The sequence below is a fragment of the Periplaneta americana genome, chromosome 14 (assembly GCF_040183065.1).
Source record: "Periplaneta americana isolate PAMFEO1 chromosome 14, P.americana_PAMFEO1_priV1, whole genome shotgun sequence".
Classification (NCBI taxonomy): Eukaryota; Metazoa; Arthropoda; class Insecta; order Blattodea; family Blattidae; genus Periplaneta; species Periplaneta americana.
This window is the reverse complement of record NC_091130.1, coordinates 102,008,789-102,027,219: the sequence shown is the minus strand read 5'-3', so window position 1 is coordinate 102,027,219 and position 18,431 is coordinate 102,008,789. Positions and strand designations below refer to the sequence as shown.

The following is an 18,431-nucleotide window of genomic DNA, read 5'->3' as shown; positions in this document are numbered from 1 at the left end:
TGAATATTTGAAGAGATGGTTTACTACAATCCAAAGCGTGTTGGCCTTCTCTCTTGGCAACGAGATGATAATCTTCCATAAAGAAAACTGCACAGCGCGGCGTGAGCATGCAGCTTGAAAGATTCTCTGTTTCGTTGTTTGTCCCTCAAGGCGGAACTTGTGATAGTTCTCCCGCGTAAAGGAAGATGTTAATGTAATTTTGGAGAGGGAGGCAATCCCTCTTTGTAACTCCTCTAGAGAGACTATATAATTTTCTTTCGCTCATTTCACGTGTGATGCTAACGCTGTCTTTAATCAGGCATTCGAAACATGGCTTTTGAAGCCGACAATTGAGAGACACGAGGTTCGTGCTCTTTCTTTATAATATATAAAACAGCTCTATGTCTAGAGCTAATGTAAATTGTGAGTGTAATTCATTATTTAACACCGTCTTTAGTCGTTTCAACGCTATTCAGTGATATAAGATAAAAGTGAGAATTGTAGAGTATATATAATATATAAAATATATATAATATAGAGTATATAATCTATACTAATAATAAATCTATGGCCGAAATTTGTCTGGTAATTTTAGATTTTCCAAAAATAATTGGTCCTAACATATATAATTAACCGCCCTGAAACCGGAAATCGTTTTTTTTTTTTTAAGTTTTGTTGTAAGTCTGTCTGTCTGTCTGTCTGTCTGCATGTTTGTTACCTTTTCACGCGATAATGGCTGAACCGACTTATATGAACATTGAAATATAAATTAAGTTCGTTGTAACTTAGAATTTAGGCTATATGGCATTCAAATAATGTATTTAAAAGGGGGGTTATAAGGGGGTTTGAATTAAATAAATCTAAATATCTCCCTTATATTAATTTTCATGAAAAATGTTACATCACAAAAGTTTCTTTAAAAATAATTTCCCATAAGTTTTATTCTGTGCAAAATTTTGATAGGACAGATATTTAATGAGATAAATGAGTTTCAAAATTACAATAACGCCATCTAAGGCTGTGTAATGAAATAAAAAATAAATGACTTCGTTTATAAGGGACCTTGGACAACAACAATCGAAAGCTATGAAACATGGCCTACAGAGAATGTTTCTTTGTTTGTATGAAGTAATATCGGAAGCTAAATTAACTTGATTTGTATAATTAATTATTAATTCACCGTTGGGAAGTGTAATTTCTATAGATGGACATAATGCTGTAATGTAACTTCTGAGTGAATCGAGGATAGGTAAGATTAAAATAGCTTCTTATGCACAGAAAACTTGATAGGCTATTCTGTACATTCGTTTCCTGTATTTCCTAAAATAATTTTTATGTCCAAATGAGTGGTCTATAGATCAAAATGATCGCATTTTAATTTTTTTAATACAATTTAAATTAAATAACATAATAAACGATTTATCCTTCTATCAAACACGGATGTTCCCTGGATCAAATGTCCTACTTTAATTATGTAATTACTTTATATTTGTTTCTAACTGGTGCAGCGGAGCGCACGGGTACGGCTAGTATATATATATATATATATATATATATCTTTAATTCACCATTCATCATATTCTCCAATCTCTGAGCAGCATATCCTAATTCTGAAGAACTTGCGATCTAACAGTATACCTACACAAAAGGCAGAATTCCAGTGACACCGTAACTCCGATTAAGACGAGGAAGGAAATCACATTACCAACTGACCAACTACCATGCCCTAGGAGGGTGTCTATCTCATTCCTAATATAAAACTGTAAAAGCAATTAAAACGAGATTCTTTGTTTGATATCTCTTTCAATAATAAAGAAATTATTCTTAGACAATAATTTATTTATAACTACAGGGTGTAAGAGTATAAGTGCCGTCCTTTCCACAGTCGTCGGAGACGGTCTACAGGATCAAAAAATGACCATACAACATAGGGTCAAAACTTGATAGTTTTTTTCAGAAAAAAATAATCCTTCTCTTATTTTATTCGTGTTATACTTATTATATCCTTAGTAAAATTATGAAAAAAATTACATCAGCATATATATCTAGTAAAGAGTTAATATTAGTTTAAATACATGTTTTTGTGCTCTATTATGTTTTCGTGAAATTAAATAAATTTGTATGCTTATATTTGTTAATATTCTGGAGTGGGATTCGTGGAAACGTGTTCAGCAGGCAGTAATCTGCACACACGTACGTACATATCAGCTGAGTTCAAGCTTCCTGTCCATAGGTCTACTGCCGAGCGGATGACAGTTCGGTACCAGGTATTAGATAAACAACTTACAATGTCGTTCACAGTTTAGGATTATCATATGTTATTAATTTATGGAGAAAGTCGTCGTAATTCAAGTGAGGCAAGAAGATGTACCGTCAATGTTTTCCGCAATGAAAGTTACCTAATCGGCGAAATTTTGTAGCGGTTTCTTAACGATTATTAGAAACCAGGAGTCTCTTACCTCGTTTCGAAAATCACACAAACAGAAATTTCTTTAAAAATGATACTGTTTATGGAAGTGGGAGAGATTAAAATGTTGCATTAAAAAAAAAAGTTCTTGTGATTTTGTACAGAAAACCATTATTGTTTATTTTTAGACGTACAATTAAAAAATGGACCAATATTGCCAACATTGATAATAAAATGAAAATTTACCATAAAGTTCTATGAATGAGATTGTAAGTTCGTATTTTCTGTTCGTTTTATGTAAACGTTTTGTCTGTATCCGCTTGAGCTGTACTGTGTATTTGTAAACTCCCTCCTTCCCATCCAGCAACGTTGCCAAACGCCTAATATTGTAAACTTTCATAATTAGTTAAATATTGCAATTAGAAAAGAATTGTGAGGACATTTTTTCTTCCTTATGACATGAACAATCATCAGTTAATATAATGGCACTTATACCCCTTACACACTGTATAATCCTTTATTTAATGTCCTATAAATCATTATTATTATTATTATTATTATTATTATTATTATTATTATTGAAAAGACAATACATCGTGTCTAAATTAAGAGTATACAGAAATAATAGCTTATAATTTCACAACCGTATATTATAATTCCTTGAGATAAAGCTCAATCAATAGAAAAATTCTCCAAGATTTCGTTTCATACCTTTTCCACGGCCATTGTTGTGTGCAGTTTTTTGTTTTAAACTTAGTGTTAGATGGCCATTGTTGTGTAACGTGTTCAGCGGCGGATACGGAGAGAATGGAATGTGGATCCTCCTACACGCAAATCCATTTACGAGTGGGATAGAACTCTACGAGATAATGGAAGCTTGATTTCAAAGACAGGGAAACGTTCTAGAAAGCATGTGGCCGAAATGACTGTGGATCATGTGCGTGAATCATTTGCTAGAAGTCCACGTAAATCACGTACCTTTATATGCTGGAGAACTTTGCTATTCCACAATTTCCGACAGGTTTAACATTTCAGCAAGCTGATGCTCCACCACACTTCCATCGAAATGTTAAAACGTTTCTGGGTGTAACCTTCCCAAGAAATTGGATTGGTAGGGGTGGGCCAACTTCCTGGCCGCCTAGATCTCCGGATTTAACTCCTTTGCATTGTTTTTGCGTGGAGATTTATTAAAAATTTTGTTTACAGCAGAAAAGTTCGTAATTTGATTTGAAACAGCGTATCATTCAAGCAGTTGAGCTTATAACACCTGATATGTTGATGAACACCTGGCGAGAGGTTGAGTATCGTTTTGGTACCTGTCGAGATGGTGCTCATATTGAAGTGTACTAGTGCAAATAATAACTATTTTCAGTTACTCTAAACAATGCAGAAGAAATTTTATTTCTGTATACTTTTAGTGTTGACGCAGTGTATTATAGTCATAGATTACAAAGTGAAAAGTGAAAAATACTTTTTAATAAAATAAAAGAGAGGGAAATGGGAGGAGAAACTTTAAAGGTACGCGAAAACACGTTCTTGCAAGGGAGCTGGAGCTGTGAAAAACTGAATATGGCAGCTCCAAGCCTGTTGACTACTTATCTCACTTCTTGTTTCGCTGCTCCACTAAAGGAGCTCTACAAAATATTGAAGGTGGAAAAAAATGAAATGAAAGAGAGGAAAATGGGAGGAGAAAATTTAAAGATACGCGTAAACACGTTCTTGCAAGAGATTTGGGACTTTGAAAAACTGAATATGAGAGCTGAAAGCCTGTTGGCCACTTTCTCACTCCGGGTCTCACTGTTCCACTAAAGGAGCTGTAGAAAATTTTAAAGGGGTACTTATTAGCTGCAACATAACTTTGTAATGCTTTGAATTACAGAAAGTATACAGAGACGCTAGTATTTAGATTCAAATTTAAATTTTCAAACTCAAGTGACCTACATATGTAAGAAAACTTTTACCATAATTCATTCCCTCAGACAATTAACGAACGTTCTACCTCTCAGCCTTAAAAAGACCCTGATCCAAACTTTAGTGATGCCCCACTTCGATTATCGCGATTCCCTATTCACGAATCTAAATACTGATCTTGCCCATAGACTACAGCGTGTTCACAATATCTACGTTCGTTTCGTTTGTAAAATTAGAAAATTCGATCATGTAACACCGTCACTAGAATTGTTGTCTTGGAATCCACTTAAAGAAAGAAGATTCTTCAACTCCCTCTTATTACCATTTAAATTCATCCGCACCTCCACACCCTCTTACCTAGCATCTCGTTTTGTTTACCTTTCACTACCTCGAACCCGGAACATGTACCTTCTCTTTATTCCTCTGCACAGAACACCCTTCAGCATATCGATTCCACGCCTCTGGTATTCTCTCCCTGACCATGTTAGAAACTGTCGGACAAAATCAAAATTCAAATTCAAATTTAAATTAAAGAATCACATTCTAGTTCATGGAATTGCTTGTTAAACACATGTCAGGTTACGCAACCCATGACATATAATAAATATTGTGACTATTCTGTTGTAAAACTGACAATTATTATGTAATGTATTTATTATTGTTGTTATCATTATTATTATTATTATTATTATTATTATTATTAGTTGCGAGGCCGGAGGGAAAAAGACCTTTGGGGAGGCCGAGACGTAGATGGGAAGATAATATTAAAATGGATTTGAGGGAGGTGGGATATGATGGTAGAGATTGGATTAATCTTGCTCAGTATAGGGACCAATGGCGGGCTTATGTGAGGGCGGCAATGAACCTCCGGGTTCCTTAGATGCCAGTAAGTAAGTAAGTGTCATTATTATTATTATTATTATTATTATTATTATCAGTTATCATTATCATTACTATCTTTGTTTTTCTTTCTTTTTTTTCTTGTATTAGCTCGATGAGAGCTCTATAGTGTTATTTTGACCCTGTTGAGGCTTTAAATTAATTTTTTGTATCATTTTCTTCAGTGTTTGTATTTTTTTTTTTTTTGTATTTATGTGTGCTATCTGGTGGGATGTAAGAGAAGGTCTTATGGCCTTAATCCTGTCAGATTAAATAAATAAATAATAATAAATAATAATATTTTAATGTTATTCTCTTTTGAACTTGCTTTCTATATTAAACAGCATATTCGGACAAAATAATAATTATAGTTCCTTGCATTGTAAGTATCTATTTACTGAATGACTCGTCTGAATATGAGAGAATATTCAGATATGTACTGTACCTCTGATTGAGGTTCTGGCTAGCATGTAGCCCTACATGCTAGCCAGAACCTATCAGACAGCACAACTCACTTGACAATATGTATCAGAGGAAAAACAATTGTTTGTATGCATCTGAAGTGTGATTAGTGTAATATGTAACTAATCGACGATGTATGCAAAGGAGAGGAGAAAGAAACTGGCCAACCTACCCCATTATCTCCTGGTCTAGTTGCCTCATAAGTGGTGCCATGTTGGTGTCACTTGTGAGGTGCAGACTTGTCTTCAAACAGTTGAATAAACAACCATTCAGAGATGAAAAGGTGATATAGCCATTTTCAACCGGTGTTCCGCGGCACACGGGGCACAGTAGTGTGACGCAATAATCCGCTAATGTGCCGCGAGAAAATTAAAATAGTAAAGGTTGCCACAGTAAATTGGAAACATAAAAGTGAAAAGAGTTGTAAAGCAGTGAGTCCATAAAAGTCAACATTCAGCGAACGCGTCTCAATTAAATTTAGTAAAAACATTCCCTCCTAAAACCCTCAAAATTCCCCTCTGGTGGGGAACCACTAGTTTAGATTACAATATATATGAGTGTGCCTCGGGATTTTAAATTAGGGGAGAGTTGAGTAGTATCGTACATCAGGTAATATCGGACAGTGTGTTTCTTCCATCTATCACCAGATGGTAGTACCTGGATAACATGATTACGTTTCTGTATACGCCATAACAGAAACGTAACCATGTCATTCAGGTACTATCATCTGGTGGTAGATGAAAGAAACTCACTGTCCGATATTACCCGACGTCCGATACTACCCAACTCTCTCCTACATCTTTAGTATGCCAGACGTTGAAAAATGTTGAAAAACTCTGTCGTACATCATCATTTATCGTCCATTTTTATACTACGCACAATATTAGAAACCAGTAAGACTTTCTTTTTAGTTGGTTATTTTACGCCGCTTTATCTACTCCTATCATTATCTAAAATATGAGTGAGATGAAAGTGATAATGCCAGCGAAGTGAGTCTAGGGTCCAGCGCCGAAAGTTACCCAGCATTTGCTCTTGATGGGTTGAGGGAATACCAAGGAAAAAACCTCAACCAGCTAAGTACTCTCAAGCAGGATTTGAACCCGGACCCGCTCGTTTCACGATTAGACATGCTAACCGTTAATCCACAGCGTTAAAGATGTTAATTGTGACCTTTAGATAGCGTCATAAAATTCGCAACAACAGTAACCAGAAATAATAAGACATGGGAGATTATTGATACAATCAGTATTTATCTTGATATGAAACGTATTTCTTTATGTTACACATTTATGAATTTGTGTCTTTTTTAACATAAACAACGCTGACCGGGTACCTTAGTCGATAGAGCAACTGGCTACGGATAAGAATGTCCTGGGGGGGGGGGGTGACGTAACGGTCCGCAAGTTCCACTTAGCCTCCTGTCAAATTGAGTAAAGGGACTGAAAGTAGGTTAGAGCCTGGTTCCGATCACACACATAGGCCTAGTATTGCCTTCATGGCGTGTGAGGGGAATACCTTTACTTTTTACTTATACAGGGACATCATTTTATTTTTACTAACATTTCTGATATTAACCAGGCTATACCTTTGGATCAACGGTTGCTACCCCCTTCCACGACTGGAGTTCGATGGCGTAATATACAAACAAATCATACCTATACTAGGTATAGGAGGGAAGAAAAGTAGTTCATCCATTTACGTAAACTAGGAAATATCGCGATTTTGAGTTTGATAATTTTCATTAATTTTTTGTTTAATCAAAATACAGTACAGTATTAACAATGAGTGTTTTTACTCACGAACTGAGCTGTCCATGCGGACGTATTCATTATGCAGTGTATATTATGCTGTACTGTCTAAAGCACATTAGCATACACTATAGAGAATGAAGTTAAATTGAAAAATAATCATAATATGGATATTTAAACACATTTTTCAAAATGGTGGCGGTTCATTTCGATACAGGCTTCAGTTCTAATGTGTGTAATTCCAATTACCAGTTTCGTCCTTCGTACTAGTAACTCATGTTGAAATAATTATGTACCTACTCTATAAAAGAGTACCTTACGTACTGTAAATTCAATCTTCACTTCTGCCCGACCCGCACAGATAAAATTATTTAGACATGCTATCTACTGTCCGTCCAAGTGGTTATGTCGCAGGATCGTAGAAAGGAGGGAAATCACGTGACCGTTAATTACTTAACGAGGCCATTTTATTTAAGTTAGTTTAAACAGTTGTATAATATTACGTAGATGTCCAATTCCTAACAGAAATTAATGTTCTCAGAAAAGAGCTAAGACAGCCCAGCCACTAGCCTTTACAGAGAGGCGAATAGAAGCAGGTGGGGGAAACCGGGATGCGACGTAGGCAAATGGACGACAGTACCTGTGCGAAAATGATTCAATATTGAACGCTCTTTCGTCATTGGAAAACGCGAACATATTTTTGGAACGTACTGTGACGGTAAGGCTACTATGACTGTATATGTGGTCTTGGATCTGTTGGAGGATGGTTGAACTTCATTAGTAGAAGGGGTGGGAGTGAAGTACATTCAAAAACTCAGGTACAATAAAAATTGAAGTAAAAATAAAATGATTTCCCTGTACATGCGTAACAACAGAAATGGGTTTCACGTCCATTTGCCTAATGTACAGAGTCCGCCAAAAAAATGCATACACTTTTTGTCAGCCTGTATCGGGATATTGATACTGCCAATTGATTTGAATTACGAGTATGTTGTATTATGGTCTTTCGCTCAACAAATGTCGGTACAGTAGTGCATCAATTATCCGAATATCGAACAACCGAACCATCGGTTAACCGAAAGCGTTCCAGTCGGCAAATTCAAATTTGCGCAAGCGCCATATAGAAGTTTCGCTTGCGCTGTTTGCGAGATTTAGCGGCAAAAAAAAAAACAGTCTCAGCTCTGAAGCAAAAAAAAAAAAATATATAGTGGACTTCTTTTCCTAAACTGTAGGTCTACTTTAATTACCATTCTGAACTTGTCAAACTAGGCTAGTCAGTTCTCTGGATTATTTGTAAGACGTGTGATACAAAATATATAGTCTATGTACAGTTTTGTGTTTAACATTCGTGTTTCTTTGTTTCATACTGCTCTTATGACAGCGGTACAATTTGTTTTCGTAAATGATCGGTTATCCGAAAAATCAGTTATCCGAATACTCCCCGTCCCCAATTGTTTCGGATAATCGATGCTCTACTGTACTTTGATCACAATAGTGAGAAAACAAAATGGCTGGAGCACGCTTGACGTTCGAGCAGCGAAAATTCATTCTGAAGTGGTTTATGAGGTTTGAGGGTTTTATTTATAGTCCGTAGTTTTATTGCATTTATTTATTTAAAGTTAGAATTAAATTTACGTTTATGTTATTTTTATTGCTGTAATTATTGTAATTTTATTAGGCCTATTGTAATTATTGTAATATTATTGTATATTATATATCACTCCCACCGGGTGTATATCCAATTATAGTGTTAATAAATACATACCTACATATACATAATGCCGTTGAAGTGCAGAGCCAGTGGAGGCGGGAGTACTAAACAGAACCTCCAACCCGCCTAACAAACGCATTATTGACATTATTATGTGCATAAGCCGGTCAATCTACCAGGGGTTCATGTGTGGTGTGGACTATCATCTATGGGCTTATTAGAACCATTTTTCTTGATGGTACTGTCACTGAAGAGGTGTACCTCGAAATGTTACGCACATCAATTTTACTAGGTGTACGTGCGCTTTATGGGGCTGATGATGAGGTCGTCTACCAACAGGACGGGGCGCCACACACAATACCACCTAGCCGTACGAGCTTTCCTGGATGACAATATGCAAGGACATTGGATTGGACGAAGAGGACCCATTGAGTTCCCCCACGGTCGCCAGATCTAACCCCTATGGATTTTTACTTGTTGGGAACTGTGAAAGATCAAATCTATCGACGTAAGCCGCGCACGCTGGAGGATCTTTGCCAGGAGATTACAGCTGCATGTGCAGCGATCTCCATTGAACTGGCCGCCAACAGCGAACATTTTGAACATCTAAAGTAACCATGTGCTTAACTGAAGACAATACTACATGTGTGATCAGTATTTATATGTAAAACAAACACATAATAAATAGTTTTCGTTCCTTAAAGAGTTTATACATTTTTTGGCGGGCTCTGTATTATATCAACATGCTTAATAAAACTTCTTACTGAATGTTCTTCTTCTCTAAGCGACTCAACGGAGTGATCATTTAGATCTGATAGCTAGTAGATTGTGCCAATCGTAATGGCAATCATACAGCTACCAAATTGTAATAGTGAAATGGATCACGGTACTTTCCGTATCTGGTGATAATACTGACGAAATGACCAAACGCGAAATTTTACCCAACGTTTAAGCAAAAGCTCAGAAATAAACCTCAATCGTGTCATTATCTCAACCAGGACTTGATGAGGGCCCGCCATTATATTACATAAAGCCAATAGTTAACGTGAATTGTTGGATAAAGGATATAAATTTAGTTCTGATCTTCTGCCAACACGATCCTGCAATAGTTTACTCATGTAGTTCGGTTTTCATAACACGTTTCTAACTACCATTAGTGGTTACTATGTATTGGAATTTGGTATTTACGGAAGACTGAAGTGGCATTTATATTTCATATTTTAACTCTCCAGTGGTCGTGTGCATCACAGTAGTGATCCAGTACTTCATTTTTGATTGGTGATTCGAGATACCAGCACTTACCGCATCTGTCATATGGGTACCTTTCCATTGTTTGCCGATGTAATTGATAATTTTATTTCTATTTCTTATTTGTTTCTTCTCTCTGGATTTGTTTTTCGTATATAGCTATTTTTGTATTCTGGTGGTGTGGTAGATAAGGTCTGATAACCTTAACTCCGCCAGATTAAACAAATAAATAAAAAATATTAAGCAAATATTTTTGGCGCGTAATTAGGTTGGTGCATTTCATATCAGCACTAATCGCATTTGTAATCAGGGTACCTTTCCTATGTATATTTCTTTACCACCTCAGTTTGTCATTGTAACCGACAAGATGTTAAGCAATTTTTTTGCGCGTAACTAAGTTGGTGCATTATTGGATCACGATTGTGTTTCGTGGAAACTTATTAGCCTCCAAATTTATGCTTTCACAGAATTTATTATATTTATTTGGAGAAACAATTGTTTCGTGAATAATGGAAAACGTATGCAGTTGTAATCTGTTAATGTGCAATAGCGAATAATTAATCAGACAAAGTTAAAAAATAAAACTACATGTAAAAGTATTGACTTAAAAATGGATCACAACTATGTTACACGTGACCACTAATGTTGCGCGATGATTGGAGGGTTTGGAAATATTAGAATATTTTTATGTAGATAAGACAAAATATGTACCTTTTGTATAATTATTATTATTATTATTATTATTATTATTATTATTATTATTTTCTCCTTAGCAATAGACTACAGGTTTGGAGAAGTTTGGCCACTCACAAACTTCTTTCCATTTTCTCCTATCGATAGTTTCCGTCTCCATCTCATAATTACCATTTTACTGACTAATTCTGCACACTTCTATCCATCTTTTATACGGTATTCCTTTTCTCCATTTTTCCTCCGGTTGTTCTTGTAGAGATCTTTCAGGTTCGCGCTGTGCTTCCATTCTACAAACATGTCCAGCCTTATTAATCCTAAGGATTTAATTATAGTTACAAATCTAAATATTGGTAAAGCTCTTCAAGTTCTTTATTTGATCGTGTTTTACAATTTTCTCTTTCAAAAATGATCCAAAACTTTTACGACGTACTCTCCTATCCCAGACTTTAATTTGTGATTCAACTTCTTTTGTTAACGTCGAAGTCTTTCAGGCATATGTGACAACAAATCTATTAACTTTTTTTTTTATTTTACTTACTTATGACTTTTAAGGAACCCGGAGGTTCGTTGCCGCCAACACATACGCCCGCCATCGGTCCCTATCCTAAGTAAGATTATTCCAGTCCCTACCATCATATCCCACTTCCCACAAATCCGTTTTAATATCATCCTCCCATCTACGTCTCGGCCTCCCCAAAGGTCTTATTACCTCCGGTCTCCCAATTAACACTCTATGTGAATTTCTGGATTCGGCCATACGTGATACATCTCAAACGTATGGATTTAATGTTCCTAATTATGTCAGGTGAGGAATATAATGTGTGCAGTTCTGCGTCTTGTAACTTTCTCCATTCTCCTGTAACTTCATCCCTCTTAACCCCAAATATTTTCCTAAGAACCTTATTCCCAAACACCCTTAATCTCTGTCCCTCTCTCAAAGTTGAGAGTCCAAGTTTCACAACCATACGGTAATATAACTGTTTCATAAATTCTAAATTTAAGATTTTTTGACAGCAGACTAGATAACTAAAACTTCTCAAACGAATAATAACACGCATTTCCCATATTTATTCTGGGTTTAATTTCGTCCCGAGTGTCATTTATATTTATTAATTTAGGTTTTTCTTGTTATAGCCTAACTTCTAAGTATACTTTGTGAAGAAAACTAGCACCTGTTACTGGCCTTTAATCTGGCTTGTATTTCCACACAACTTACTGTATTATCTTCAGTTATTTTTGAGCCTAAATATTTAAATTTTTTAACTTTTTTCAAAGTTGTACTCCCGACTATTTAATTGTGCGATATTAGTGCTTTGTGATGAACGGTACATGTGATTTGTTTTATTTTCATTAACCAGTAATCCAATTTTTTTCCCTCGCAGCATCCTCGATTCCTCGAAGGCTAGGTATATTATTGTTTTTACAATTATTAATATTATTATTATTATTATTATTATTGTTATTTTATTATTATTATTTCTATTTTATTATTATTATTATTATTATTATTATTATTATTATTATTTTGGAGAAAGTAAAGGAGGATAAGATAAGGAACACAGTAATAAGGGATATAATGAATGTTGAAAAAAATTTGTAGAAATTATAAATGAAGAAGTTTACAGTGGTACAACTACTGAGTGGTGCAGCCTGGATATGATAATATAGCAGTCTTTTTTTTAAATAAGGGATGCTTTAATTGTTCACATTTCCTTCATTTTCTACATAATCGTAAAAATTCTGGCACTGAAATGTTATACATGAAATGGGATTTTTTTCATCACCGTCCATCGTCATAAAATCTTGCTAGATATTGCATGTCTCCACCAATTTGTTCTTGCACAAGTACACCTAACAGCAGCTTTGAGTTCGTGTTGTGGAATATATCTGCCACAAGGTGTGCGAATGAGTCACTCAATTCATCAATTGTTATCTAGTCCCACAATGGTTATCTAGTCTGCTGTCAAGGACGCTCTTTCTTTCGGATAGCCTCACAACCAATATGGAGGATCGGAGAAGATGCCTAACTTTTTCTTTGATTGAAAACTTAAGGAATTGTTTATTTAGTTTTGAATTTCATATTGAAATATCAAAGTCTGGAAAGTATTTTGAAACTATATTTCTGGTACAAAAAAGAAAACATTAATAATTACCATGTTTACAAATACAGGTTATCCTCTCACCTGCACTTTAGGCATCTTTCTCATATAGTCGGGATAAAATGGCAACTGCAATTAACACATTTACTGATATTTGTATTTTACCTGAACTTGGTTTGATACATGTAGCCTATATAACAAAAAATGACTTAATATAAAGCTCCTGGACACTTTCTCACTCGTTTATCACTACTTAGCAACACAATCATTGCACAAATTTTATTCCTGTGTGCAAGGCTCACTTCTTGCACACAATGAACTTAATCCAGTACATTTTGTATCATCATTCTTTTTAGGCGGCGTTTAAGGGTACGGTAAGGAATCCCGTATGCTTGCAATGCTCTAAAACAGTTCATACCCCCAGTTCTAACATGATCCATCGCAAATTTAAGACTGTCTTCTATATACTGACCTCTATCAGAGGATCTTATGCAATGTCTACTCATTCCCTGCAATAAAAGAAAAAAGTAAAACTCTTGCAACAAGTTGTCATCTTACCCCCAAAAAATTGACCACCTTCCCCAAGTATCCGGGTAAGGTGCCTAGTGCTGTGACGCAACATAACATGACGGAACAAGGTTATTGGTTGTTAAATATACAAACTTTAGAACATTTACTACAATATCCACTACAACGTTTTGACTGTTATTACAAATTCAAGGATTTATTAAAATTTTAACATATCTTAGCAATTATTTTATTGCAGAAAAAAAGAGCTATTTTCTTACTTTTCTGCTTCTCACAACAATAACAATAAAATGAGTTAGCCTCCACTCTCCAGACATTCAGCTGTCTCAGTGATCATAAAGATATGCGCGTAGAGTTCTTTCTTGGAAGAATATGAAACTACAAAGATATAAGAAATTTTTCCCGATAGTCATCTCTCTCCGATTCACTTTAATCTGCTATCTGGCGATCCTGCAGGCCAAGAGTCTACTGTTAACACGACCATAAAAACAATAAAAAACAAATTCGATATTTTGGTGACACAAAAATTCCACTTCTTGTATAATAAGTCAGTGCCATAATTTTTATGATTGAGTTAACTTAGCATAAACACAGACTAAGAGACACAAACTTAGTCCTTAAAAAGGAGATATCATGCCAAATCATCTGCTTCGTAGCATGAAAGTGTCTCTCTTCGTTAATGGAGGAGAACTGTTTGAATATGTTGAATGTACATACAGTAATATAAGGGCTAAAATATATGTTTACAGTAGAATTATACATTCGAATACTCTCTACATAGTCAGTTGATATGAAATCGTGTTTCTATTCAAACCAATCGGGTTGTAATGAATTGCGCTAGGGAAATATGCTGTGTATTTGAAAACCAATATTGCGTATGAAAATTTTGTCGCCTACAGACAAAATTTATAGTCTGGTGTATTAAATGGAAGCGTTAGTAACGATAGTTACGCACTGATGATCAGAATCGCCTCGAGGATCTTGTTAAGTTCAATGTTTGACCTGTTACAGATACATGCATTTATGCAAATGTGTATCATACCACGTGATTTTGAGCTCTGATTCCCTTTCACACTGTGAACATAAACCTGAATATTGATAATGCAGAAACATAAAAAACACGTTTCGGGCAAGAGTTTCGACAATATGAATACTTTATAACCGCGTATTTCATGTACAATGAGTTTAGAGTTAACTTCAATGTCTAGGCCAGCAATTTTCAACAGATATGCCGCGAATGATCCGCTGATGTGCCGCGAGAAAATGAAACTAGTAAAGGTTGTCGTAGCAAAAATTTAAAAGAGTAGTAGAAAAATGGGTCCAGAAGAGTGAACATTCAGCGAACGCGGCACAAGTCACATTCAGTAAACACATTCTCTCCTAAAGCCTTCAAACTTCCGTATGGTTGGGAACCATTGGTTTATATTACGTCATTGTGCCGCGGGATTTTAAATTACACCTTTAGTGTGCCACATATTGGAAAAGGTTGAAGAACGCTGGTCTAGGTTATTTTGCTCTATGGATGCGAAGCATGGAAAGTCAGCAAAGATGTATGACAAGAACATAGTCCTAAATAGCTGCCTTAGGTACATCATGAGAATATGTTGTTCCAAAATCATTTCTTACAAAGATTTTCGGGAAACTACAGTACACAGTTTCATTAAACATCAGATAAGGTAAAGTAAATGGAGAAGGATAGAACATAATCTACGAAACGACAAGAGAACATTACAAGGCAAACAATAAGCTGAAATTCAGTAGAAAGTTGAAAGCGAGGCAGACTGATGATCAAGCTCAACATAGATAAAGAGTTAGTAACTGTCAACAAGGCTTGGCGAAAGACGAAAGCCTTAGAACATGATGAGGGATGGGTGGAGAGGAGCAAAATTCTCTCCGGCACCAAGACTCGAATTCGGGGTTTCAGCTCTACCTGCTGACGCTTTATCCTCTGTTACACCGGATTCCAGTTCCGATGCCGGATTGAATCCTCTCAATTTAAATTCCCCTTCTCAGTTTCCCTTTAGTGGCCAACCCTCATGCACTGTGTCACAGATGTATGACACTGGCACAATGTCCAACACACTATGTGCAGAGATGCACTCAGTACGAGTGACTAAGTGGCCGGGATCCGACGGAATAAGCGCCTCCTTGTGGAATTTTGGGCACTGCGTCGTTGCCAGCGAGTTTAAACTTTCGATGTATTTATTTCCATACATTTAATCTAAAAAATATATTTTTAGTTTATTTTCATTTAATCTATCCCTCGTTTCAAAATACAGGATTATATCTCTTCCATCATATATATATATATATATATATATATATATATATACACGAGTATATATATATATATCGTTCATAATTTTCACTATCTTCATAAGTACATACTCTTCCCTTAATATTTCAGTATTATCCTTATCTTGAACCCTATCAAATACTTTTCAGAAGTCAACGAAACAGAGATGTGCCGATTTATTACATTCTATGGATTTCTCCACAATTTGCCTCATTAATAAATAAGGCAAATTGTTGGTGCTCATATTATTTATGTTTCATTTAATAACATGTTTAATTTTCGTTTACAGGTATGAAGCCGAGAATGAAGAACCACTTCAGAGCTCATCAACTCTCAGTGTGGCTCCGACTGATTCCTGAACTGCACCGAGCTGGGATGGAAGATGTCGTGGCTCGACATAACCTGTTTCGTAACCACAACGACGCCGATCTCTACGACGGTGTGGTCCGTCCTGACCCCCTCTCCAGGGGAACGTCTTCAGCCTACTACGACAACGTCCCTGGTGGCGATGGAAGTCGTGCATCTGATATCTACTTCGGACCTACTAGCGTCCTCGGTCCTAGACGTAGAGGTGGTAACGGAAGCTTGGAATCCCTTCCGGGTGCAGTCACAACAATGGACACACTCGTCACTACTTGCGTTACTGTGGTTGGCAGTGGAAGTAACTTTCAAGGCCAGCAATCCACTCATCAACTCCAGCATGGTGGTAACACCACAAGTGATACGCTGGCTAGTCTGGAAGCAGCTGGCTACGCTGCTTATTCGACTGCTCTCAGCGTTACTATCGCTATTGGATGTTCTTTGTTGATACTCAATGTCTTGATATTCGCCGGTGTTTATTATCAACGCGACAAAACAAGGCTTGAAGTGAAGAGTTTACAGCAACAACAACAGAGCAGACATAACCCTGGTGCTAATTTTGACAGTATTGGGAAACATCGAGGTGGTCACTACCATGTGGGGCATTCTGGAAGTGGGAGCGTTATTGTTGACGTAGAACAGGACACGTCCGCCATGATGATGACGGCAGGAGGCGGAGGGGGAGGTACTGTGGTGACGCCATCTGGAATGGGACAGACTGGAGGACAGATCCCGACCTCGCCTTCGCATCACAGTATGAACACCTTAACAAAACAACACCATCTTGGAAGTAACATGGTAATGACGAACTTACTGAAAGCACCTCCACCATCACCTAATGTTATAAATCAACAACAGCAACAGCAGCAACATATCATTAGAGGTGAAAATACGTTGCAGAAGAACATGAATCTAGCTAACAATATAGCGAATATACAAGGAGGAAATGTGGATCAGTCTCAACAGGTTCTTGGATCTCCTTCGCCTCCGAACGGTTCCGCTACTTTACATCTTTCTGTGCCAAGACCACCGCCACCTCCGAGAAACAGAAGTCCACCCGAATCCCAACCACTTCTGGCGTCACACCATCCTTTACATCACAGCAGCAGTGGATCTTCTGCAGGACATGCGAAAGGCGTCCTTAAAGTGCCAGCAGCAGCGATGGATGAAATGAGAGTCTGATCTTTGGTGTGGGATTCCGATATCGGAGATGAAATGGTGTAATCTAAAAATATAATTTAATCAAGAAAATAATCAAAAGAAAATATCTTAAAACGGAAGTAAAGCAAGGGAGAATTTTGTTTAACTTTAATTATTCACGTTATGTGTTTAGGATTTGAAGAAATATTTCAGTATTACGTCATTTTCTAACAATTAACTAAACGGGATTTGGTGTTTACAAAGGAATACAACCGCTTACATATGACATAAATTTAAATTGTAAATACAACTAAACAAGTCTGTACTTACTCTAACATATTGGAAGTCACTAGTAAAGGAAACACTAATATTTAAATTTAATATTTAAATATTGAATTTGTAAATTCAATTCAGGTATATACTAAATGTCATAATAATTATCATATAGCAATTAGTTGAAGACAATAGACCAAATTCTGTAATGTATACAAGGTTTAAAAAAAAAAGTATCTAATATTTTAGGAGATGCTAGTATGCATCAAAACAAGAAAAATATGTCTAATATACATGGGTCCTATAACACATACTTTCTGAGATCTGAACACTTGTTCATAGGAGGTGCTCAGTGTGACGTCCATTCATGGCAATGCATTCCTCTACCCTTCGGCTCAAGGAATCACGCACTCTGAAATTGACTTGGTTGTTCCTGATAACCAAAAGTCTAGGGAATTCAGATTTGAGGAACGAGCGGGCCAAGGTGTGGGGCCTCCCCAATCAATCCAGCGGTCCTCAAATATCAGCGTCAGGTGTTCACGTTCATTGCGGAAAAAATGTGCTGGTGTGCCATCATGCATGAACCATAACTGTAGTCTTTGCTGTTATGGCAGCACATACTCCAGCAAGATAGGCAATACGTTAATAAGAAGGTCTGAAGTTGCGCTCGGGGGCGGGTTCGATCCCCGCTTGGGCT

The 18,431-nt window shown here is 36.4% G+C and overlaps 1 protein-coding gene across 1 annotated transcript in view; it reads left to right on the top strand.

The window, feature by feature from the left end:
* Window positions 1-17,904, top strand: part of LOC138713610 (neuroligin-4, X-linked-like) — a 357,534-nt gene extending 339,630 nt beyond the window's left edge. The window contains exon 6 of the mRNA XM_069845834.1: window positions 16,251-17,904. Within this exon, the coding sequence (XP_069701935.1) occupies window positions 16,251-17,503 (1,253 nt within the window). The 3' untranslated portion in view covers window positions 17,504-17,904. The remainder of the gene's footprint in view (window positions 1-16,250) is intronic.
* The last annotated feature ends 527 nt before the right edge of the window (window positions 17,905-18,431 follow it).